Genomic DNA, 25,250 nt, shown 5'->3' on the forward strand with positions numbered 1-25,250 from the left:
CATGAGCATATACCTGTTACAAGACCTTTAAAAAGTAAAATAGGTAGATTTAAACAATCAAGCTTGTTTAGTTTTCGCTTATTAATCCTTGGATTATATTTCTTTCCAATTGACTGAAATGGCCTCTCTCTCTCCCAGTCTGTTTCCACTTGACAACAGCTACCTTAGATTGGAGTCACTTTTCACTCCAAGATAGTTTTTTCCCCCAGCCAGTTAAGTGCCACAAGTAAGAAGATTGCTTCTTGTTGGAAAATCAACTTTAACTAGTGTGCAAGTGAATACTATACTCTAGGAAGATTGCAGGCTTGATCTCCAGTTTAGGTCAGTTAACGGAACTCAGCTAGGATTGCAGTAGAGATGCTAGGAAAGAGTATGGAAGGGGGAGGCAGTGAGCTGAACTCAGAATTCCAAGTTACACATTTAACGGTAGTGCTGTACAGGAACAAAACACTAGGATATTCGACCCTACAAAAAAAAAGCATGAGGGACTAGTAATAAAAAGGCAGGCCCAGTTTCCATTCAGACCTTCCAGAATCCTATATACCTGTTGCTCAGACTTCAACAATAGCCCAGAAGAGTGTTTCTTCAGCAGGTCTTTTTCATCTAAAGCCTTCAAAAGCTCCCTGCATAAAGATATATCAATGACTTGGTGAAAAAAACAAAGTTACAGTTTAGAATAGTTTCATTCACAGCTATTGTAAAAGCAATAAAACACAAATATAACCTTTTTCAATAAGGATATTAAAATATTTATTGCAACTTTTAGTAAACAGTTAAAATGGCTACTCCAATACCATTTGACCTACGTAAATATCTATTGGAAATTCATTATTAGATATTTATCTACATAGATATCTAGCTGAATGTATGTTGTTAGATGTAAATATATAAAGGAAATGCATAGTGAAAATTTTTCACAGTTCTCCAATGTACTGCAACCCAATAGACTTTAGAAAGAGGTAGTGTCTGAAAATGTAAATTGCTAGACTGAAGCACATGTAGACTGAGTGCAGAGCCAACTATTGCACAGGCTGAGCAATTACCTGCACTTTCTTTGAGGCCCACATTCGCATCAATCATGCCAAATAGAGAAATGCATACGAAGTAATATCCAGTATCATGCTCCTTCAAAGCACCGCATAATACACCAACACATCACACATCTGGGCTCCACTGACTACAAAGAAGTTTCACCTTGAAGTGCACAGGACATGTACCTATGGATCACTGCGATGATAAATCTTCCAAATTGAGGAAATTCCCAATGTGCATGAACAAGCTGAAGGAGCTAAGGAAGGAAAAAATTCCCATGCTTGCATTTAAAACTCATATGTGTAAAACAAACCTTCAGCTTAATGCCATGTTGCTTCCAGACATGATCTGTTTGGCACAGAATCCTGGGTCTGCTCTAAGAACCACATCAAAGTTCTGGAATGCTTTCACCAAAGATACCGAAGATCCATCATGAGAATTTGATGGCAACACATAAAGCACAAACAAGGGCATTCGTCATGCTGGTTTGAACAGCATGGAATTCAGAAAATCCAACTTTGATTGGCAGGCCATGCCTCCTGCATGGATGACTACTGAATCCGCAAGCAGATCTTCTACGGAAGACCGTCTCAGTGCAAATGATATCAAGGTGGTCAGCACATACAAAAAAGGACACTCAGGAAAGAGCCTTACAAATTTCTGCATTGCAGGCCGTCTCCCTTGGGAAAACAATGCAGCCGACCAGCCCACGCGGAGGCAAAAACTGAAAATGGGTTCGGTATGTTTCGGAGGCCACCTATGTCAAACTTGCAAAACTCAATGTGCCCAGAGAAAGGCTAGAGGTGGTGCAGCTGCAGAAATTGCCCGATCAACAATGATAACATGAACTGCCAAGTTCTGTGGACATGCATGCTAAGCTCACATCAGATTCTTCAGTCATGAAAAGACCCACAGATGACAATGAAATCATTTACAGCTTGGACATACTCGAACAATGAGTCTCCCGCAAGATGAAAACAAACCAAAGAACCAGTACAAAATGTCTCCCTTTGTAGCTTGCTGTTTAAATATAGATACCAAAAAAAACAACTTACTTGGAGTTGTTTTCTATATCTTGTTGAAGTTGTGAAGTAAGCTTTTTGTTTCGTTCTTTCTCAGTTTCTAAAAGCTCCATTAAAGACTACATTTAATGCAAAATAAAATGATTTAAGGAAACATTTCAAAATGGATTCCAAAATACATTAGGTAAAAGGAAACAATTCAGACATTTCTAGGTAAATTTTTAAAACACATTGGCATGTGGACGATATGGATGGTTAGTTAGGGTTTGATATCTCCTTTACACGCTGGATGTGTTTAGTTCTGAGAGGGAATAGCTTACAACAGTGAACAAGTTTGCTGGTAGCGCGATGGGAGAAATCAGCATCCATTTCCTAGCATATGGGTTGCAACTAGCCAGTTGAAGGTTTATCTTTTGCTTTCCATATAAATCAAACCTGCCATTCAAACTGTATATGCGAGCACAATTAATTTTTACTTAAATCACGTACTGCAAAAAATAAACTACTTTTCTCACTGGATTCAATTGTCAGTATAATAAAGCACTAACTATATACAGTTCTACATTGTGTGTGGTCAAACACAAATCTAGAGTTTTTAGCATCATATTTCTTATGTAGGGTCAACAAGGAAAATAAATACATTCTCAGCCAGTGCTAGCTTGAGTTCCATACTGAAATCATATTTGCTGGAAGTTAAATTTTGAGATTTCACAAGCTAATTGGAAATTTTGGCCAGATATTTGAGGGAAGATCTTTACCACCAATGCCTAAACTCTGCTTTAAGATAAATCTTAGAGGGAAAGTTAACATGTTCCAACACAGAGCTTAAAATTTAAAATGCTCATCAACAAAACATGAAGTTGCAATATTAAAACAATGAAGCATAAAATTTAGTGCATCACTTTATTAGGATGCACTTTGTCCTTGTTTTCAAAGTCTCCTGACTTCATGCATTATGGCCAGCTACGAGGTGGGAAAGGATAATCTGCCGCATCAGTGCCATTGTCAAATGAGCTTAATAGGTGAATATCATCCTCTCACCACACACAAGTAAAAATTAAGGCAATTACAATGACCCCTTATACACAATGTCATTTGCGTATAATCAAGTATTCACTTTACTTACACTAATTTCAGTCCGTAACGCTTCACCTTCCTCCTTCATTTGTTCCAGGTTTTGTCGCAGCTGATCAGTTTCATATGCTTTAAACTCCACGACCTCCTGTAGATTATCATAAGCATCTTGGAGTGACCTCTTCTCTTCCAGAGCTTTCTCATGCTCCAGCCTAGTATTGAAAGAGAAGATGTGTATTAGATCAGAACCCTATTCTTACATTTACCACACCACCAAAGATTATGAATAACAGCTCTTCAACTTAACTGTAGTAATGATAGTGAAACTGCCAGTATTCGCAGTCATTACTTTTATGAAAATGACAGCTATCTGCAGTCCACATGTGCACAGCTGAATGTGGAAATCTGGAAGTTGCTATCAGCAATTCTACGCTTTTCCATAAGGTGCGTAGTTGAAATCCAATCAGACTGAAATCAATTAGAAATCAATGAACTGAGAACTTGTTCTTTCACTTTATAATGTCGCTATTAAAACCCATGAAAATTACACTTCATTGACAATTTGCATTTATATAGTGCCTTTGATGTAATAAAACATCTCAATGCACTTCACAGGATCATTATGTCACTAAACCACATAAGACGACATTAGAACAAATGACCAAAAGCTTGGTTAAAGAGGTCGGGTTTTAAAAGGAAGAAAGACAGATAGAGAGGCAGAGAGGTTTAAGGAGGAACTTCCAGAGCTCACGACCTTGGCATTTGAAGGCATGACCACCAATTAAAACTGGGATGCTCAAGAAGCCAGAATTAGAGGAGTGCAGATTCTTCAGGGTCTTAGGGCTTGAATTGTTTAAAGATAATGAGGGGTGAGGCCATGGAAGAACTTGAAAACAAGGATGAGAATTCTAAGGATCGAGGTGTTAATATTAACAGGAGCTAATGTAGGTCAGCAAGTACAGGGTTAATGGATGACTTGGTGGGAATTAGCACAAGGGAATTTTGGATGGCTCCAAGTTTACAGAGGGTAGAAGTTGGGAGGCTGGCCAGGTGTGTATTGGAATATCGAGTCCTGAGTTAACGAAGGCATGAATAAGGGTTTCAGCAGTAGACGCACTGAGGCATGGACAGAATAGGATGATGTTACAGAGGTGGGAACATACCATCGTGGAAATTCATCTCAGCAAGGTATGTCACCAAGATTGCAAACTGTCTGGTTCAGCCTCAGGCATTTGCCAGGGAGTAGTACAGAGTTTTCAGCTAGGGAGTGGAGTTTGTGGTGGGTGCCAAAGACAATGTTCTTTTTTAAATCTCCTCTATGTTTAATTGGAGGAAATTTCTGCTCATCCGGTACCGTATGTTGGACCAGCAATCTGACAATTTGGAAACAGTGGAGGGGTTGAGAGAGAAGTGAGTACTGTCAACATACATCGGGAAACAGATGTGTTTTTGGTTGATCTTGCCAAGCGGCAGCATATAGACGAGAAATAGGAGGGGGCCAAGGATAGATTCTTGTGGGACATCAGAGCTAACATAGCAGGAGACAGAAAGGAAGCCATTGATGATGATTCTCTAGCTACAGTTAGATAGATGAGAATGAACTCAGTCCTGGACAATGGTGGAGAGGCATTGGAGGATGACATGATCATTCATATCAAAGGCTGCAGACTAGGAGAGAGGGACCAGGGGGAATAACATATGTCAGTCACATAGGATGTCATTTGTGACATTGATATGAGCCGTTTCAGTACTGTGGCAGAGGTGGAAGCCTGATTGGAGAGGTTCAACCACGGAATTCCGAGAATGATGGGAATGAATGTATCGTTAGATGAGATGTAACAACGTTTTTAATGACAGTCTAAGCCTCCACTACTGTTGAAGAACCCCCCCGAACCCTAAAAAACTAATTATATATTTGTATAATGTCAAATGTTTTTGATAAAATTTCAAAGTTTTAATAGTAATTTTTTTTTCCAAGTTTGATATTTCAGCTTATAATGTGTATGTCCCAAACATTTAATTTGCTCTCTACAAAACTGAAGGATAATCACTGCATTTTACTTTCTGGTTTACTGTGATTGGTTGTTTAACCTGCTTGATGATACCGCTGTAGCTGGACCCCTTGACTCAGCAGCAGATTCAAATCAAATGTTTGGAAAGATGAAATCCATGCTACAGAGATCGCTAGATCTTTGTGGGCAGCTTTACACGAGGTCAACAGTGAGCACATCACTTTGTTGCTGACCACAAAAGTTAGCCAATATGGTTAGCAGATAGTTTATGAACACCCACCCACATTAGTAGATATGCCATAAACTATACCTGATCTTATCCAGCTGTAACTGGACATTGATGAACTGCTCAGAAAGTTGACTGTGCTCTGCATCTTGTTTAATTTTGTAGGAGCTGTATTCCCCCTTTACATTTGTCAGCTCCCTGTCAGCTGAATGCAGCACCACACGCAAGTCATTTACTTCGCTCTGTAATACTGTCAAAACAGAAAAGTAGCTGCCGTCATTGATTCACAACTTTAGAACCAAGCAGCATAAATGTTTTGAAATTAATAGAAAAAAATAACACCATACAAATGAAGTAACTGCAAGAAAGACGATCAACTTTGATTCAGCACCTTGTTAAAACAGTAAAGTTCATGAGCTGAGTTGCAAGATTCACAATTCCATAGATCAGGCTCACAAAAAGAAAAACAGGTGACTTCAGTAATCCCGACAGGGAACAAGACTCAAAGGAACTGCAGGTCAAAGGAGGAAGTACAGGACAAAGAATCAGTGCTACAGACTTATAGCCCTCTCTATGAACCAACTTTCTCAATTACAATAGGGTAGCTTCACTGAATTTACCCACATGTCTAATCAATAAATGCCTGATCCCTAGCTTTTTCCATATGCTTGAATAGCTGTTTAACATCTACATAAATGACAGGAGGCAAAATATTGTTTCTAGTATATTTCCTCCCTCAAAACTGAAAAATTATGTAGTAACACAAATGAGGAAAGAGGATGAGACAAAAGATTAAAAAAAGACATGAGGAACCTTGCGTGGAATGAAATAACTTCAGTTAAGTAACAATTAGAAACAGCAAAAAACTAAATGGTGTGTCGGGTGAGTAAATAGCCAAAGAAGTGTGAGGCCATTCAGTCAAATATTTTGCAGGAAGATTTAAACCAGTGATAAAATTTGGCAAATAAATGGCAAAGGAAACTCAATACTGACAAATGCAACATACTGCATATTGGAAGAATGAGAAAATGAGCACATAGACACTTTGAAAGAAATTTGAGAACAACAGCAGACTCAGCCATTTCAATTTAATGAAAAATAAATAAAAAACAGAATGGTGGGACAAAAAGCCAAAACAGTGAAGTGCAAGTTATGCTGCAGTTTATTAATGCAATGTCAGACCTTACTTATGTTTTTAAATCACCCTCAGAATAACAGGCTGTTTTTTGAATAGAAATCAGATTACACCTCAGCTGCATTACATTATGGACTCATCTAATAGTTTTAATATTAGAAATTCAGTTCAGACATAATTGAAAATTTGAACAGGCCTATTTGCATGCATTTAAGGGGAAGCTAGATCATGAGGGAAGATAGGATAGAAGGATATGCTGATGGGGTAAGATGAAGTAGTGTGAAGTATGGAGGCAGGAGGCTCATGTGGAGCATAAATACAGGCCAGTTGGGCCAAATGGCCTGTTTCTGTGCTGTACATTCTATGTAAATTGGTTCTTTGAATGCTGCTTGGCCTGCACCAGGTTGCAGTATTACTTTGGCTGCAACTGAGGTCAAACCAAGATAGTAATGAATTCAGGCAGTTATTGAAATAGTGAGGTACCTGATCACTACAGGCACTTTAAAAGTTAGCTCAATTATGGGTCACAGAAAATTGACTACAGCTAATACGTGACCTGGAGTTTAGAAACTTTATCACAAATATGGAAATACACAAAGCATTACACTGTTACAACCAATTAAGTATTTCACCTACTATCATTTTTATTCTGACAATCCTGCAACTCTTTCTCAAAAGATTTATTCTTCATAATGAGCTCCTGTTGGTCCTTGTTTCTATCATTCCGTTCAGATACGATGAGCTAAGAGCATTGGGATAAATAAAATTTTACTGTAGGTTAATTATATGTTTTTTTAAATAAAACTATAATTACATACTTACTCATTATCAACAGGACTGTGTATTTTAAAGAAAAAAAATGTGCACACTAAAAAGAACAAGAACTCCACTCCAAATTCTCTCCCTCCCGCCACCGAGATATTGAGCTACTAGAGCTGCCTGACAAATCTTAAGATGGTTCTCGTATGAATTGAGAATCTGAACCATTACAACAAGTTGCAAGTTAAATGCTACTGGATATTTACATGTTAATTAGATGGAAGAACCCCAAACATTACTTCCATGAGACTGCAGCTTATGTGCATTTTCTCCAATCCAATAGATCACAGTGTCCTCCACACAGGCCAAATGAAGGTTAGGTGACCATTTTGTCATACATCTCCATTCATTCTATGGATAACAGCCTAACCTGCCTGTGGACCATCATTTGCTCAATCTCTTGCCTCTTGCACTGTTCCAACCAGGCTTAATACAAAGTTCAGGCACAACATTCTTTTAGCAAACAGAAGAAAAGCATATCAATCCCATGGGTCCCACCATAGTTTCCACACACCCACAATCCCCATGTTATGACAAAGTGTCTGTGCATAACAAATGAACCAGCCACCCCTCCCCAAACATCAACAGATCCACCTCAAAACACCAGCACATGCTTTTGTAAATACACAGGTCTTAAATGTATGGAAGTCACTGCATTTGACAGCATTTTCTGTTTCCATTTCAAACCCACTGAATTTGTCACCATACCTACGGAAGCTGACATATCTTCAGATAATGTCACCTCTGCGGGTGAGAAAAAGGGAGCCAAGGATAGACCCTTGGGGATCCAGGGATGATAGTGTGGGGGCAGGAGAAGCTACAACGGGATAGGTAAGAATGGAACCTTGCAAGGGCAGTCTCAGTGAACTGGAGAGATGTTGGAGGATGATAATATGCTTCACCATTTTAAAGGATTGGGTGCTTAGTGCACCATTGTTACCATCAAGGAGGATGCCATTTGCAACTTTGATTGGGTTACATCAGTGCCGTGGCAACAAACAATGGAACTCCACTGAAGAGATTCAAATATGGAGTTCAGAAACAATGGGCACAGATTTGATATCTGACAACACACCCAAGGAAGTGAGCGGAAAGATAGGGCAACAGTTTGCAAAAACAATGGACTCGAGGGTGCATTCTTTTTGAGGGGATGATAACAGCAGTTTTGAGAGGAAGAAGTATCTTAGGTGAGGGAACTATTTACATTATCAGCTAGCACAGCAGCCAGGTAGTGCTTAGGTGGGAATTGGGAAGAAGCAGCACAGGCAGTTAAAATAGTGGCAATAAGCTTCCCACATGTATTGGAAAGGAGGGGAAGAGGAGTTTAAGGATTATAATTGGGGCAGGGTACATTGTCAATTATATGTAAAGATATTTGGTCTCTCAGGGAATCAAGGGATATGGGGAGGTGAGAAAGTGGAGTTGAAGTTCAAAATCAGCCATAATCGTAATGAATGGCAGAGCAGGCTCGACAGGCAATAAGGTCTACTCCTGCTCCTGTTTGTGTTCTCGTGGAGATAAGTCACAGCTTATGTTTGCTTGCCAGGATGATCCTTGATTAGCGAGCAGTTTTAGTATAGAGTGAGATTGCACAGAGTTGGTGTGATCTAATGGTGAATGGATGGCCAAACCAGTTTTGCACCAAATACACTTAAGTTTGCATTTCTTAGACATAAGGGAGCAGAGACAGGGTCCATTGTGGGAGAAAAGCTGAGATGAACAAGAGTAATGGGTTTGCTGGGAAAAAGAGCATCAAAGGTGGAGGAGAACGAGTAGTTGAGCAAATTGACAGCTGCAGAAGTATTATGGAAGTGGGATTAGAAGGGAGCAGGGAAATCTGGGTGGTGAGGGATACAAGGAAATAGTCAGAGATGGCCTTATCACTGATTGAAACCATGGGAGTAGAGAGACCATGTGAGATGGTAAGGACCGGGAGTGTTTTTACATGGACTGCAACATAAAAGGGAGGATGAAAAAAAACATACTTCTTTGCTTTATATAAAAATTACCTTCATGTTTCATAGATGCATGGAAATTAGAAGTTTTAAAATGGAAAAAACAACAGGGGACACAAAAATACAAAAGATCTGAAACATTTACACTTTAAGCAGGTGTCTAAAACATTGTTTACCTCATTCATTTGAGTAGAATGATGTTCCAGTTTGTCAATATTTTGTTGAAGTTTTACATTTCTGCTCTCCACTTCATCCAACTTAGTCTGGAGATTAGACAATTGTTCCTACAACAAGACCAAAGCCAGCTTCAGTTTGTTGATGTATTTAAACCATTTTTAGGTATAATGGAAAAAAATCTTTTAAAATAACTAATTTTCAAATAATATTCTGCAAACAGAGTAGTATTGATTATCTGCACAGAGGTCGTCATCTGGTTCACTAGAACCTTGCCATATTTTAGAAGAAGGATGACAGTATTACACTGAATTCTTCCTGAAATCTTAAATGGGCAAGCAATGGAAGATAAAGAGAAGAGAGAACACTGTTTACAGAAAATTCCCTACACAGTACTCTCCTTTAACACAGAATTAACAACGTGCAAGTGAAAGTTAAATACCACTTGAATCCAAACTGAGCATTGGTCATTCATTTTAGACTCATAGATGTTTACAGCACAGGAGGCTGCCATTCAGCCCATCATGTCCGCATCAGTCAATAAAAATCTGACTACATTAATTCCATTTTCCAGCGCTTGGCCCACAGCCCTGGAGGCTATGGAAATGCAAGTAAATATTTAAATACTTCTTAAATAATACAACAGTTTCTGACTCAACCACCCTTTCAGGCAGCAATTTCCAGACTCCCACCACCCTCTGGTGAAATATTTCCTCCTCAGCTCTCCTCTTAGCCTTCTAACTCTTACCTTAAAACTATGTCTCCTGGTTATTGACCCTTCTACTAATGGAAAAAAAGTGTCTTCTTATCCACCTTATCTGTGCCCCTCAATCTTACACACCTCCATCAGGTCCCCTCTCAACCTTTGCTGATTCAAGGAAAATAACCCCAGCCTATCCAATCTTTCCTCATAGCTCAGGCTCTCCAGCCCAGGCAGCATCCTGATATATCTCTTCTGCACCCTCTCCAATGCAATCACATCCTTCTTTTTTCATGGGATGGCCAGAACTGCATGCAGTACTCCAGTTGTGGCCTAACCAGCGTTTTATGCAGTTCCAGCATAACCTCCCTGCTCTTGTATTCTATGCCTCGGCTAATAAAGAAAGGCAAGAATCGCATATGCCTTCTTAACCACCTTATCTACCTGCCTTGCCGCATTCAAGGATTTGTGGATATGCACACCAAGGTCCCTCTGATCTTCAGTACTTTCCAGGGTTCTACCATTCATAGTATAATCCCTTGCCTGGTTAGCCCTCCCCTTTTCCAGGTTGAATTCCATTTGCCACTGCTCTGCCCACCTGACCAGTCCATTGATATCCTCCTGCAGTTTACAGCCATCCTCCTCACTATTTACCACCCTACCAATTTTTGTGTCATCCACAAACTTCTTGATCATACCCCCTACATTTAAGTCCAACTCATTTATGTACACCACAAACAGCAAGGGCTCGAGCACCAAGCCTTGTGGAACCCCACTGGAAACAGACTTCCAGTCACAGAAACATCCTTCTACCATCACGCTCTGTTTCCTGCCTCTCAGCCAATTTTGGATCCAACATGCCACTTTGCCTTGGGTCCCATGGGCTCTTACTTTCTTGACCAGTCCATCATGAGGGACCTTTTCAAAAGCCTCACTAAAGTCCATGTAGACCACATCAAATGCATTACCCTCATCAACACTCCTGGTTACCTCCTCAAAAAATTTCGATCAAATTTGTCAAATATGACCTTCCCTTAACAAATCCATGCTGACTATCCCTGATTAATCCGTGTTGCTCCAAGTGCAGATATATTCTGTCCCTCAGGATTCTTTCTAGTAACTTCCCCACCACTGAGGTTAGACAGACTGGCCTTTAAATTTCATGTTGCAATGAGCAGATGCTACACCTGTTGATACCTTTAGCAGACGTATTCACTTAGTCCTTTTACTCTGTCCTTTCAAAAAATGTTACTTTTTATATATTTAACCGCTTCCCTTTTGTAAGTATTATGGATTCCGCTTCCACTGTTGTTTCTGGTGTGGCATTCTAACTCTTAACAAGCCTACGTACTCTATTTACCTTATCAAACTGTTTCTTAATTTTCAACACTTGTTTGTATCGGATGTGCCTGTAAGAGTCTCTGCTCTAGTGAGAGACAGGGAGGCAACACCATTCATACAACCTTTGCTCATCAACTGTCAACAGAGATACTCCTGCACAGAATATGAATTTATTCTGCAAGTGAGATGACAGTTCAACTGGAAACAGGGTATTGGCAATCCTAACGAAAAATATTTCCATTGGTTGCTCTGCCCTATCTTCTAACACAAGAAGCCCACAGAACTATGTTAGAGAATATGCTCTGGGAACAGGACTAAATTATTTATAGAAACTGTTAGCATATTGCTGTGCAAGGTCAGTTCAATTCCATGAGGGTTCATTTAGTACTCAGTTGGGAGTTGCCTTAGGGAAGAAGTTTTGGGTTAAAGCTCCAGTCTATGGCTTGAGCGTGTAATCTAAGATGTAAGATCAATAAACAGGAGGATATTGAGAGGGGTTGAGAAAGTGAGAGACCTTGGAGACCATGTCCACAGGTCCCTGAAGATGGTAGGGCAGGTGGATAAGGTGATAAAGAAAGCATATGGAATGCTTTCCTTTATTGGACGAGGTATTGAATACAAAAGCAAGGATGTAATGATGGAACTGTGTAAAATGCTGGTTAGGCTACAGTTTAGGCCACAGCTTGAATTTTGTGTACCGTTCTGGTCACCACATTACAGGAAGGACATAATTGCTCTGGAGAATACAGAGGAGATTAGAAGAATGTTGCAAGGGCTTGAAAATTGCAGCTATGAAGAAAGATTCGATAGGCTAGGGTTGTTTTCCTTAGAACAGAGTAGGCCGAGGAGTGATCTAATTGAAGTATACAAAATCATGAGGGCCTAGATAGGGTAGACAGGGAAGACCTGCTTCCCCTATCTGAGGGGTCAATTATTAGGGGGCATGGATTTAAGGTGATTAGTAGAAGGATTAGAGGGAACACGAGGAAAAGTATTTTCACCCAGGGGTGGTGGGCGCCTGGAATTCACTGCCTGAGTTGGTGTTGAGGCTGAAATGCTCAGCTCATTTAAAAAAGGTACCTGGATTTGTACCTGAAGTGCTGTAACCTGCAAGGCTATGGATCAGGTGCTGGAAAGTGGGATCAAAATGAGTGGCTAGCTTTCTCTTCTCTCTTTTTTTGGCCGTGCAGAAACGGTGGGCCGACCGGCCTCTTTCTTCAACATAACTTTTCTGCAGTTCCAAGACACTGAAGTGCAATACCAAGAGACTGCTGTACTGTTGGAAGAAATAGCTTTCAGACAAGGCCTCTGCCATGGCACTATGTGAAAAGCAGGGGGTTCTCCTGGCGTTACCATCACCACCATTTGTCCCCCACCAAGTAATGATTTTCTGGTCATTCATCTCATTTGCTGTTTGGGGAAAACTCAACAAATTCAGCTGCAGTGTTTGCCTACATAACTAAATTATTGTGCTTCAAAACTAATTAATTGGTCATGCAGTAACCAAGGATGTATTAAAGCACTCTATAAATTCGAGTTCTCTTTCATATCCAAATACCACAATGTTACTTCTCATATCCTACACACTTATTTTAAATTGAAAAGCACATCATCAAAGAACTTATTTGACACGAGCAAAGAATGAACTGCACAGTGCACCAGAAGTTATTAATCGAGGAAACAGTTTTCCAACACAAAATTATGTGGTGATTTTTGGACAAAACATGGGAATCATTAACTGACTCACCCAACTGCCAAAAAAATTGGTTATTTATTCTTTTACTGGCAGCCTTGGGCATCAAAGTCAGAAGGAGACTAATTCAGCGACGACACTAATCCGTGCATCTGTCTACAGCATTGCTGTGTCAACACTTAAAGCAAATTAATTTGCTGCCACTTACTTTGAGACATCCTGAAGAGAGGTAAGGCATTCTAAAAAAAATGTCTTTCTTCTTCCATCATCAAACATCGCTCATTGCAGAAGTACAGAGAAGCATCCTTTCCTATTCTGAATTACAGAGCTAGCATTCTAAATTCAGCATCAGGTGGGACTATACACAGGCCCCTACAGAGGAGAAGGGAAAGAAAGGTTAACTAAAAAACACTAACCTGTACCATTCGAAGCTCTTCAGCAATTGCTTCGTAAGCCTGCTCATTCATTTCAGGTGGCAAAGGCTCATTCATAATATCGCCTTCCTGAGTCCCAGGCTCCATCTCCGCACAGACACCAGGAGTTCCTTCAGGACTCATTCGTAGAATAAGTCGAGATCGTAGATTGTAAAAAGACTTTGTTGGAGTGGTCATATTCTAATGCATCATAAGATAGGTATTAAGGTCCAATCTTGTAATAGGGAACACTATTGTTTCTTCAAAATCCAAACACAGTGGGACAGCAAAGGGGAAAAAAAGCTGGTTCAGAAAAGCATTACTCTACAAGGAAAAGCTGGGTGCGCTTTGTTTTACAACATCAAGGCTGCTAAGAATAAAACAAAAGAACTGAACTCCAGAGGTGAGGTGAGAGTGACTGCCCTTGACATCATGGCAGCATTCGACTAGAGTGGTATCATGAATCCCTAGCAAAACTGGAGGCAGTGGGAATGGCTGGGGTGGGGGAGGAGAGAACTCTCCACTGGTTGGAGTCATACGTAGCACGAAGGACGATGGTTACGTTGTTGGAGGTCAATTGTTGCAGACATAGATAATTGCAAGAGTTCCTCATGGTAGTGTCCTAGGCTTAACTATCTTCAACTGTTTCATCAATGATCCTCCTTCCATCATAAAGGTCAGAAGTGGGGATATTTGCTGGTGCCTGCACAATGTTCAGCACAACTCGTGACTCCTCAGATACTGAAGCAGTCCGTGTAAATACGCAGCAAGACCCGAACATCGTTCAGGCTTGGGCTGATAAGTGGCAAATAACATTCGTGCCACACAAGTGTCAGGCAATGACCACCTCCAACAAGTGATAATTCAACCATCTCCTCATGACATTAAATGGCATTACTATCACTGAATCACCCAATATCAACATAATGGGGTTACCATGGACCAGAAACTGAAATGGACCAATCATCTAAATACAGTGGCTACAAAAGCAGGCCAGAGGCTGGGAATTCTGCTGCGAGTAACTCAGCTCCTGACTCCCCAAAGCCTGTCCACCATCTGCAAGGCATAAGTCAGGAGTATAATGGAATACTCTCCACTTGCCTGGATTAGTGCAGCTGTAACCTGACTCAAGATGCTGGATACCATCCAGGACAAAACAGCCTGCTTGATTGGCACCTCATCCATCACTTTAAACATCGACTCCCTTGGCCACCAACACTCAATGGCAGCAGTGTGTATCATCTACAAGATGCACTGCAGCAACTCACCGAGGCTCCTCCGACAGCATCTTCCAAACCGCGAGCTCCCTTCCCAACAGCACTGTGGGCATACCTATAGCGCATGGACTACAGTGGTTCAAGAAGGCGGCTCACCACCACCTTCTCAAGAGCAATTAGGGATGGGCAATAAATGCTAGCCTAGCCAGCGATGCCTACGTCCTACAAAAGAATAAACAAAACTGGATGTACCTTCACCACACACACAGTGATTCAAGAACGCAGTTCACCAATAACTTCTCAAGGACAACTCGGGATGAGCAACAAATGCTGACAAGAAATTTCACAGCAATCATGCTCAAGAACTCATTTGACTTCTAAATTCCTTCAACATAACCAAAAAAATGCCAGATGCTTTCAACGACTTAACAGGAACAAGAGTTTTTCTTTAATACAGTTTGCATAAACAAAATTTAATTTAATTAATAAGGTGTTGTTCTGGTGCATTCACTGGCTCCTTAAAAAATGACAGCATCAGCTCATGTTGTAAGGATAATTTTTTCAAAAGGATTAACTAGAACAGCAATTGGTGCAATTTGCTTCCATTGTAATCTCATTGCCTCTTGGAGCATGGTACTAAATTCCACAGGAATCAAAAATAAAACCTTTTGCTAAAATGGTGCAAATGAATGATAGGATCAAATCCCAAGCATTTAAGTCTCCACTGAAATCTGTTAGTTTTCAACAAACCTGAGTTGAATCTGGAGTGTTTAAAATCACCCATTACTTCAATAATGAATGTGTGTCAAGGAATATGTACCTTAATTGTCTCAGCATGCATCTTATTTAGCTGGGAGACCTCCTGACGTGTGAGAGCTTTCGTTGCTTCCAAAATATTTTCTAGATGATGGTTGGCCTTTTGAAGGGTGTGGACCTCTGATTCCAACTCCATTTGTCTCTTCCTAATGGTAACACAAAGCTCAGTTTATATAAATCAGAACACAAAAATCAGCATTAGAATCCTTTACAAGGATTTGCTGGAATTTACAAGTTAACCTCAACTCCAGTATTTCATCACAACACACTGTCCTCCTATGCAAATTATGATGATCTCTGCAAAACTTACGAAATTGGAAAGAAACAGGGAGGCTGGTGAAAATTGAGATTCATGGGTTTTCTTTATAGGGGCATTAAAAAGGGTAACGCTAAATAAGTTCATTTAACTCTTAAGGGGCAAATAAGGATCTCTATATTGTTGCACCTTCAAATTACAAAGAAGAGATGGATAGCATTCACTAAAATTTTACGTGCAATCTTGGCCAAGTTAGTGCGTCCGCATACTACATGAATAAACAGCAGCAGTTAAGCGGTTGAGTGATGCAGAGTAGGCTTAAGTTAGAAGTGGCACAACTCAATGTAAGCAACTTTCCCACGAAAGCAGGGGTCTTTCTTGTTCATCCTCTGAGCTGAAGATGACCATGTGCCTCATCTGGCGTATTTGGTAGGGTTCTGGTGGGTACAAGGTGACTGCTAAGGCTGATCTGTGCCTGGAAGGTCCTGCTGCAATAAGACTGACAATTGAACTTTGGATAAGTTATCGGCTCAGGATTTCCTCTCCTTGCATTTTCTCTCTGATATGTGCTTGCTTTCGAACGAGGTAACACCGCTTTTTATTTGGTTGTGCCAAGTGCAGCAATCCTGGCCGAGTTTCTTCCAGAAGTCAAAGTTGATATCAAAACTCCTAAGGAAAGCCTTTAGAGTGTCCTTGTAGCATTTCCTTTGACCACCATGATAATGCACCTCAGGCTCAAGCTCTCCATAGAATATTCACTTTGGGAAGTGAGCGTCAGGCATTTTGGTTACATGACCAGCCAACTCAGTTTTGACTGTCTTAATATGGTGTGGATGTTTGGCATGCCAGCTCGGGAGAGCACCTCAGTGTCTGGTATATTGTCCTTCTATCTGATCGCCAGGAGTTTCTGAAAGCAGCTCAGGTGAAAGTGATTGATCTTCTTGGCATGACACTGGCACAAAGTTCTAGTCTTGTAAGCATAGAGCAGTGGGCAGGACTATTGCCTCAGTTTGGGAGGCAGACTTTGTTCCAGATTGATGTTTGAAGTCTGCCAAAAGCTACACTTGCTTTGGAAATTCTTGTGTGTGTCTTGTTGTCAATATGGACATCTCAGGAAAAGTGTGCTGCCGAGATAAGTGAACTTACCCACTTCTGGTCATGGACTGAAACTATGGGCAGAATTTTGCCCTTGACGTACAGGCGGCCCAACCAATTGCCGCTGCCGAAATGGGCCACGCCGCAATTTTGCGCGGGCAGGCTAATTAAGGCCCGCCCAGCAGGTTAAGGATTCCGATATAGAACGGGAAAATCGTTGCAAAGACGGGCGTGCTCAGACCACCAGTTCCAATGGGGAACCAGCAGTCTGTATAAAGAGTGGCCAGGCAGCCTCATTGAGGCAGTGCACCAAGGCCACTCGCAGAGAGAGAGACAGGCTGCTCTCAGAGGACAGGAGCAGGAGCCGGGGGGGGGCGGGTGCAGGCTGCAGGAGAGGCCAGTGGGGGGGCCAGTGTGCCCCTCGCTTCTAGATGCATGCCTCGCTGTCCTCCTCCAAGAGGTGCCCAGCCGTCAGGATATTTTGTATCCGGAGCATGGGAGGAGGAGGAGGACGACCCCCCAAGTCACCAGGCAGATGGGAGGTGGTGGGTGGAGCAGTAAGCGCCCATAATGATCTGCGGCGCACAGGAATGCAGTGCCACAAACAATTCAATGATTTGCTGCGCTCTGGAAGGGTGACTACCATGTCGGCCTTGGTCATTTGACCCAGCAGGTAGCCTTAGCCTTTGAGCACCCCCCCACAACGTCTTGGTGTCGTTACTGCATTGGGCATTTGGCGCACGCTAGGTGGGCAAACAGATAGTGACCATGCTTACATCAGCCTTAGTGGTTGAGGAGAAGATGGGTTCTCCCCGCAGCATATGTTGGTGTTTGTCACATTTGAGTAGTCTGGGCCAACCTACAGGAGAGGCAGCTGGACACATATTCAGAACTCCAACACATGTCTTATTGACAGTGACGAGATAGTGGAAGGGGAGTCTCAAGGTATCGTGGCCAAGAGCCATCTGCTGGCCTCGGCGCCGCACCTAGTTGCACCTCCTTGCCATGGGCGCTAAGACCTGTGTGTTATTCAAAGTGATGGACGCCGAATGTGTCCAAGGTGGCCATAGGGGGAGGGGGTTGGGACCAGCCATACTATCTTCTGGGGACTGATCACCAGTAGTGTGGACAGGAGCCACTGGGGGCCTCAGATGGGCCACTGTGGTTGGGGTGCGCATGCAGAGTACATGAACAATCAGCCCCAATAAATCCTCTTCTCTGTCCCGCAGACAAAAACTGAGCACAACCTAAGGGAGCACCAGAGGACTGGTGGTGGGTATGCCCTTCTCCAGTGCCTCACCACCTTCAAGGAGCAGGCCATAGAGCTGGGGAGGAGGCAGGTCGGCAGGTGGCAGTGAGGTTGGAGTGCAGCGGCCAGGTACTTGAGGTCCACAGTCCCATCCACTCCGTCTGCCCACCATCCAAACCACTGATGGTTGCTGCAATCGTTAATGCTGAAACACTGCTCATTGACAGACTGAGACACTCTGACGTGTGGTTCCCCTTGAGGATACGCATCTCCAGCACCTTCCAAAGTCGCTGTATCCGTTTGAGACCACTGTCCCCATGGCCTAACATGCCACGGAATTGCTGCTGCACAGCCAAAGACGTTTTGAATCTTAGCGGGGTTGGTACCTCCAGCACCCTTTCAGCCAGTGCGCCCCACATTACTCTGTCCAAAAGGCCCTCAGCACCTCACCTGTCAGCCTCATGGCACTCAACTTAAATAAATGCCACCACATTACTCATCCCCGGGTCAAGGGGAAATATTGCCTTCTGCCCACCTGTTCTATGCCCCTCATAACGGTATGAAGGTCAATAATGTGACCTGTCAATCTCCTGTGCTCCACGGCAAATGTCGCAAACGTTTGCAATGTTTCCTCATCACCACAACTCTCCAGGCCAGCATGCATCCAGGTCAGGTACCTCTGCACTCTCCCCATTCCAATGGCACATAACATCCTTGTGGCATTCCTTAGGCCATCTGACCAGCCTGTCTGCATGCACATCTAATGTTTGGCCTCCTCTTGACTCTTTTCCACCCCACCAATGTTCGTTTCCTTAGGGTCTTGAAGGCGAGCGACTTATGAGGCTGGGGGGGGTGGGAAAAAGGGATGAAAGGTTTAGCTGACTGAACGCTAACTGATGCACTGTCCTTGTTGTTAATTTCAACATCACCACTACATGGCCATGCCCAACGATACCGGAGTCCCCCTTCCAAACCTGAGGGCCAAGACATGTAACTTGCGGCACATCATTTCAGCCAGCCAGGCACCAACACAGCCACAAACACTTCGGTGGGGAATTTAACGTCAGCTAGTGTCCTGGGTCATAGTGGAGAGGGCACTTCACAATCGCTGGAGGAGATGGCAGGGACAGAGAGTGCTGATGGCGCCAGCAGCTGGAGGGCTGCAGGGGACCAGGCACACGCTGAGTCCAGCAGTGATTAAGTGCCTCTGGAGTTGTCACCAATGCAGCAGCTGCAGGACTAGCGGCAGGAATTCAAGTTTGCATCTGGCAGGGTTGCATGAGGGTATGCTTCAGTTGGTCTCTGCAGTGGAGGAGTCCAGGCAGAGCGTAAGTGAAGGCATGAATCTCAGGACAGAGTTTCACGTTTCCTCCACTGAGAGATTGGTGACTCTCATGGAGAGGGGCTTCGATCAGATGGAGACTCTTCTGATTGGGTTACGCTTGACCTGCAAGCCCTCACAGCGGTAATAGCCACGGGTGGTCATTCCCAATGTGGGAGGTGTTCTGGGCACTAAATGTCAGCGCTCGGTGCCCATGCATCTGCGGTGAGCAGGGAGGTCCAATGTGACCTCACGTGGGCACAGCAGGTGCCTGTCGTCGCTGCGAGCTCCTCTCAGGGTGCTCCGGATGAGGGTTGCAACTCCTCCGCCCCTCTGCCAGTCAATGTTGCATCCATTGAGGCTGCGACAATTGGGGAGGTGCCAGTTCTGAAACTGACCACTCCCTCCCAGGCGGGGCCCTCACAGGCTCCACAGGCCAGAGGACACCCACCAAGGTCATCGAGGCCAACAGGAAAGCAGAGTCAGCAGGCTGTCTCACAAGCCACTCCAAGTGATGGGGCAGCACCTAGATGTAGCACTCGCAAACAAAAGCATAAGGCACATTAGGCACTCCATGGGTATGTCACTGGTGATTTTGTTTTGGCCTTAGATTAGGAAACAAATAGTTATGTTTGTCATAGAGACGTTTCTGTTTTATGTTGGACAGAATAAAGTCCACTTCTCTGACCATGGCTGAGGGTGTTCCCTTTGTGCTGCATTTGTATGTTTCACAGACATTTCATGAGTGTTTGAGTGGACATTGATGTTTCTGTACTGAGTCCTTAGTTGCAGCTGATGGAGGTGGAAGATTTAGCACCTAAGTGCCACGTGTGGAAGCGCCAGGCAATGCTGGTCCTGCTGATGTGTGTGCAGCTAGCTGAAGGTTCGTTGGATTAAATTGTCCCGGGTGTCCCTGCTTCCTTGGTGTAATAGCGGGTCGGCGCGCTGCCCCTCATCATCGCCCTGTGTTTCATCATCCTCTGAGCCACTGCTGGATTCATCATGTGCAGCCTCATCCAGGGTGTCAAGCTCTTCATCGTCAACTGCATTCCCACTTTCCAGCGCAACATTGTGCAGAGCGCAGCATGCTACCACAACCAGAGACGTGATCTGGGGGTACTGGAGTGCACCCCAAGCGGACCAGGCAACGTAAGCGCATCTTGAGAACACCGATGGCTCTCTCCACCACAACCCTTGTGGTGCCGTGGATCTAGTGTAGCACTCCTCAGCTTCTGTTCTTGGACGGCGGAGTGGCATCATGAGCCACCTTCGGAGGGGATAGCCCTTGTCGCCCACCAGCCAACCATCCAGCTGAGCCAGAGAATTGAAAAGCCCCGGCACCTGGGAGTGTCTGAGGATGTAGGCATCATGGGAGCTGCCTGGGTACCTTGCACAAACTTGCAGAATCTGCATCCTGTGATCACACACTATCTGCACGCTCATGGAGTGGAAGCCCTTCCTGTTGATGAAGGCACCGGGCTCACCTGCTGGCGCCTTGATGGCAACATGTGTGCAGTCTATTGCATCCTGTACACGGGGGAAGCCAGCAATGGCAGCGAAGCCTCTGGCTCGCTGTGTCTGGCTTGCCTGGTCCCAGTGGATGTTGATGAAGGTCAATGCCCGTCTGAACAGAGCGTTTGTAACCTGCTTGACACAAATCTGGACAACTGATTGGGAGACACCGCAAAGATCACCCACCGAGCCTTGGAAGGAGCCAGAGGCATAGAACTGGAGAGCAACTGTGAGCTTCAGAGATGCTGGCATGGGGTGTCTACCCACACAATTAGGGGAGATCTCAGGGGCAATCATCTGTCAGATATAGTTGACTGTCTCCCTTGAGAGATGGAGCCTCCTTTGGCACTGCACCTCAGTCATATTGAGGTAGCTGCTTCGCCGCCTGTAAACCCTGACAACAGGATAGTGGCATCTTCTGCAGCCCCTTCCACCTTGGACAACCTCTTCGCCCTGCGCCCGGCCTTCCAAAGGTGGCTCCCCTGGAGGCTGATTGTCCACTCCTGGCCTCCTCCTTATTCTATCCCGCCATTCTTCCTCAGAGGAGCTGCCTCCAGTGGAGATGTCAGAACCCATAACCAGGCTAAATGGAGGCCTCCAAAAGCTGCAGGCCCGATTAAGATAACTGTCTGCTGACTGGTTTTAAAGTACACAAAAAGCTCTTGGAAATCGATGTGAACTGCTAACAAATCACACAGGCAAGTTTAAAACTTTCTGCATTAAATACTTCATGAAAAACATGAACAGCCCCTGAGTCCACATATCCCACCAGTGCATGAGTTTTAATAAAAAATCACCTACCCGCCTGCCTATTGGGCCCATGTGCCAAGCCAAAATTCACACGGCCCCTCAAAATCGTCAACAATTGACAAGTTAAGGGCCTTAACGAGGCCTTTAATTAATGGCGGGCGTGGGTCCCACTGTATAGCGCGCCTGCCAACCTAAATATCACGATGCCGCACACTGACGTCAGGACACTCGCGAGATGTCAGCGCACAACATTTTAAGCGCTGACATGTGGGCTCTGCCACCAGCACGTCAGCCAGAAAATTCTGCCCTCTGGGGTTGAGATAGGGCTTTCATGGAACAGGGAGATCCATTACATCAGTTTTTATCCCGTGATAATCACAAGGCTGAAGTTGTTGCATGCGTTGGAGAACAAGTCCATGCTGCATTGCATGTCAACTCTGAACCAGCAGCTCGTGCACATTGGAAAACAGGAAATCGCGAATTATGACCTTGGAGACCTTGGTCTTTGCCTGGAGTTTTCACAGACAGAGCAGCTTGCCATCTGTGTGATATGAGATTTCAATACCAGGATCGCCATCATGGAGATTACTGAAGGGCACGGCAGAGAAAAACATGGGGAGGGCTGGCATGCAGCCCTGTTTAACTCCATTAGTGACAAGGAATGGGTCAGAAGACTCACTATCATTCAGCATACGCATGAGCACACGGTCATGGAACTGATGAACCATTGTGATGAATTTCTCAGGGCAGCCGAGTTTCTCCATTAACTTCCTGATGCCCTCCAGCTAACTGTGTCAAGAAATTTACAGCACAGGAGGAGGCAATTCAGCCCATTGTATCTGTGCTGACTTTTTGAAAACGCAGGGGTGTTTAGTCTCAAGCTCCCTATTTTTGTCTGCAATCCTCAAAGTACCTCACCCCAGAGCACCAAGCCAAATGCCTTTTAAAATTATTTATGGATTTAGCTTCCATCAAATGTGGTGTAGAGGTCCATGTTCTGCCTAGGCATTTCTCCTGGAACTGTCTAACTGCAAACGCCATATCAGTGGTTCCTTGACCTTTTCTGAAACCACATTGATTCTCTGGCATCAGATCCTGTACCTTGCGGTTCAGAAGGATTTTGGCGCCGATTTTGCCGGTGATGGTGAGGAGGGAGATTCCTCTATGATTGTCACAAGATTGGGCAGCTCTTTTTCACTTGTACAGGTGGATAATGCATCTTAGTATACTTGCGGGATGGTTCCTTGCTTCCACATAACTGAAAGAGTTCAGTGAGCTTCTTGAGCAGACATTGACCTCCAGCCTTGTAGTCTTCAGCTGGGACAAGCAGTAGCTCCTACAGCTTTGTCGCTAGTCAGGAGTTTGACGACATTTATTGTTTCTAACAGCTTGAGAGGGTCAAGACAGCAATTGATGGCACTCGTGGATTGCTTCTTCATTGATGGTTGAAGGCCGACTGAGGATGTGGTTAAAGTCACTGCTTATCTTTCTAGAATTTGGGCTTTTTCTGCGAGCAGTGTTGACCTGTCGGCACTGAGGATTGATGATGACCAAGTTAGACTGGGTCCCTTAGGCAAATTTCAGAGCATCGCAGAATCTCTTCCAGGCTTTGCAGTCTGCATAGGATCAAAGGTCAACAGCTTTCTGATTCAACTAAGTGTAATGGGGAGGCAGTGGCATACGGTATTGTCACTGGACTAGTACTCCAGAGACACAGTGTTATGCTCTGGGGACCCGGGTTCGAATGCCACCATGACAGATGGTGAAATTTGAATTCAACAAAAAGCTGGAATTAAAAGTCTAATGATGACCATGAAACCATTGCCAATCGTTGTGAAAAAAAGCCCATTTGGTTCACTAATGTCCTACAGGGAAGGAAATCTGCTGTCCTTACCTGGCGACTCCTGACCCACAGCAATGTAGTTCACTGTTAAAAATGCCCTCTGAGCGAGGGCAATTAGGGATGGGCAATAAATGCTGGCCTAGCCATCACGTGAATGAACAAAAGAAAAATGGAGGGGTAGCATCTATCACAGGCAGGCTTTTTGGAATGGCTCATCCTGTATTGGACTTCACCTTCACTCAGCTCTCATCTGTAGCTCCAAGCAGTTGTTTGCACATGACAGTGGCCACACCCCAATAAACTGCTTCAAAGGGCGGGCCAAACCAGGTGAGCGTAGCATCGGCCTTCTACTGGTGGCAAATTAGGGATTGGTCCACCCTGGCACGTGAAGACAGATTACAGCAGATTGGGCAGTTGAGACCAATCTAAGTTCCAATGGTCTTGAAGCACCATGTTGTGGAACCCATAGAACTCGACAAGGCACACAAGACGTCATGGTCATCCATTGCATCCGGATCTATCCCCAGCCATCTAGATTTGCCTTGCAACTGAACCAAAATAGGTCAGGACAAGAGAGTGAGGCTGAAGATGTGCAACCCTCCCTTGCTACAATGCAACTCACACAAGTCATGTTTATCATCCTTCTATTATCTGAAATCTATTATCTATCTCTCAAGTCCTGCAGCGATGGACAAATGACCTAGCAGCAGGTGTGGATTCACTGGGGCAGTAAACCTGCAGACAGCAGCTCAGGCCTTAGGGTCATTTTTCACTAGATGGAAGAAGTGGAACTCAGCAGCCCCTGAGCAGCTCTTTTCAGGACCACACTGCTCACCTCCCTAATATGAGGCAGGGGGTAGGAAAGGTTTGCTGAACATTGTCTACTTCACCTCCCTGGCCAGCTCATGAAAGAAGTAAGTGAATAAACACGATAACAAAATAACTACAGTTAAGACTGATAGCACTATGTTATTTGGTAGAAATTTTCAAATAAATACTAGTTGACTTACTTGGTCAGCTCCTGAAACTCCTCGTATTCCTGTTTCACAGAAGATAAGTCACTCTGTGCTTGCAGAAGTCGAGCTTTAAGTCTTTCTTGTGATACTGCAGAGACGTTTTCAACTTTGACAGGTGACTGGTACAAGGTCTGACCTTATAAATGAATTGACAAAGCATCTCTTGCAAATTACAATTCAAGGGAACAACACGCCAGATATTAGTGCTAAATCAGGAACAGCAAAAAGAATACAAGTATGGCAATTGATTATACTAACACTATGTTAGTAGTCACTTCTCAGGCTGCAGCTTTGTCGAGCAAATTGCATGTCAAATTACAAACATTGTAAAAATGAAATATATTTACCTCCAGTATTTTTATCAGAAATAGAGGCTTCCAAAAATGCTCTTTCCAATTCTGCTGCCATGTGTAAAGTAATTTCCTTAGCACGTTTCACACTCTCCAAGGCGTTTAGGTGTTTGTTTTCTTCCCGCAGTGCACGATTCTCCATTGCATAACTGGCAACCCGAGGGTCTTGTTCAATCTAGTAGCACAAGATATTATAAATTACTACAAGGGACTTTATATGAATCACATT

The 25,250-nt window shown here is 43.7% G+C and overlaps 1 protein-coding gene across 4 annotated transcripts in view; it reads right to left on the reverse strand.

Annotated features, from left to right (window-relative positions):
* The window catches only part of kif15 (kinesin family member 15), an 84,926-nt gene that overhangs the window by 36,749 nt on the left and 22,927 nt on the right, over window positions 1-25,250 (reverse strand). For all 4 annotated transcript variants that reach the window (XR_005942666.1, XM_041184951.1, XM_041184950.1 and 1 more), the window contains exons 14-23: window positions 25,019-25,196; window positions 24,666-24,807; window positions 15,634-15,775; window positions 13,600-13,797; window positions 9,452-9,559; window positions 7,138-7,243; window positions 5,451-5,616; window positions 3,181-3,340; window positions 2,088-2,173; window positions 545-623 (exon numbers count right to left, since the gene is read on the reverse strand). Coding sequence is in view for 3 of the 4 variants with exons in the window: in XM_041184951.1 (XP_041040885.1) it covers window positions 545-623; window positions 2,088-2,173; window positions 3,181-3,340; window positions 5,451-5,616; window positions 7,138-7,243; window positions 9,452-9,559; window positions 13,600-13,797; window positions 15,634-15,775; window positions 24,666-24,807; window positions 25,019-25,196 (1,365 nt within the window). In the remaining variant the exon portion in view is untranslated. The remainder of the gene's footprint in view (window positions 1-544; window positions 624-2,087; window positions 2,174-3,180; window positions 3,341-5,450; window positions 5,617-7,137; window positions 7,244-9,451; window positions 9,560-13,599; window positions 13,798-15,633; window positions 15,776-24,665; window positions 24,808-25,018; window positions 25,197-25,250) is intronic.

This window comes from Carcharodon carcharias, chromosome 3 (genome assembly GCF_017639515.1).
Source record: "Carcharodon carcharias isolate sCarCar2 chromosome 3, sCarCar2.pri, whole genome shotgun sequence".
Lineage (NCBI taxonomy): Eukaryota > Metazoa > Chordata > Chondrichthyes > Lamniformes > Lamnidae > Carcharodon > Carcharodon carcharias.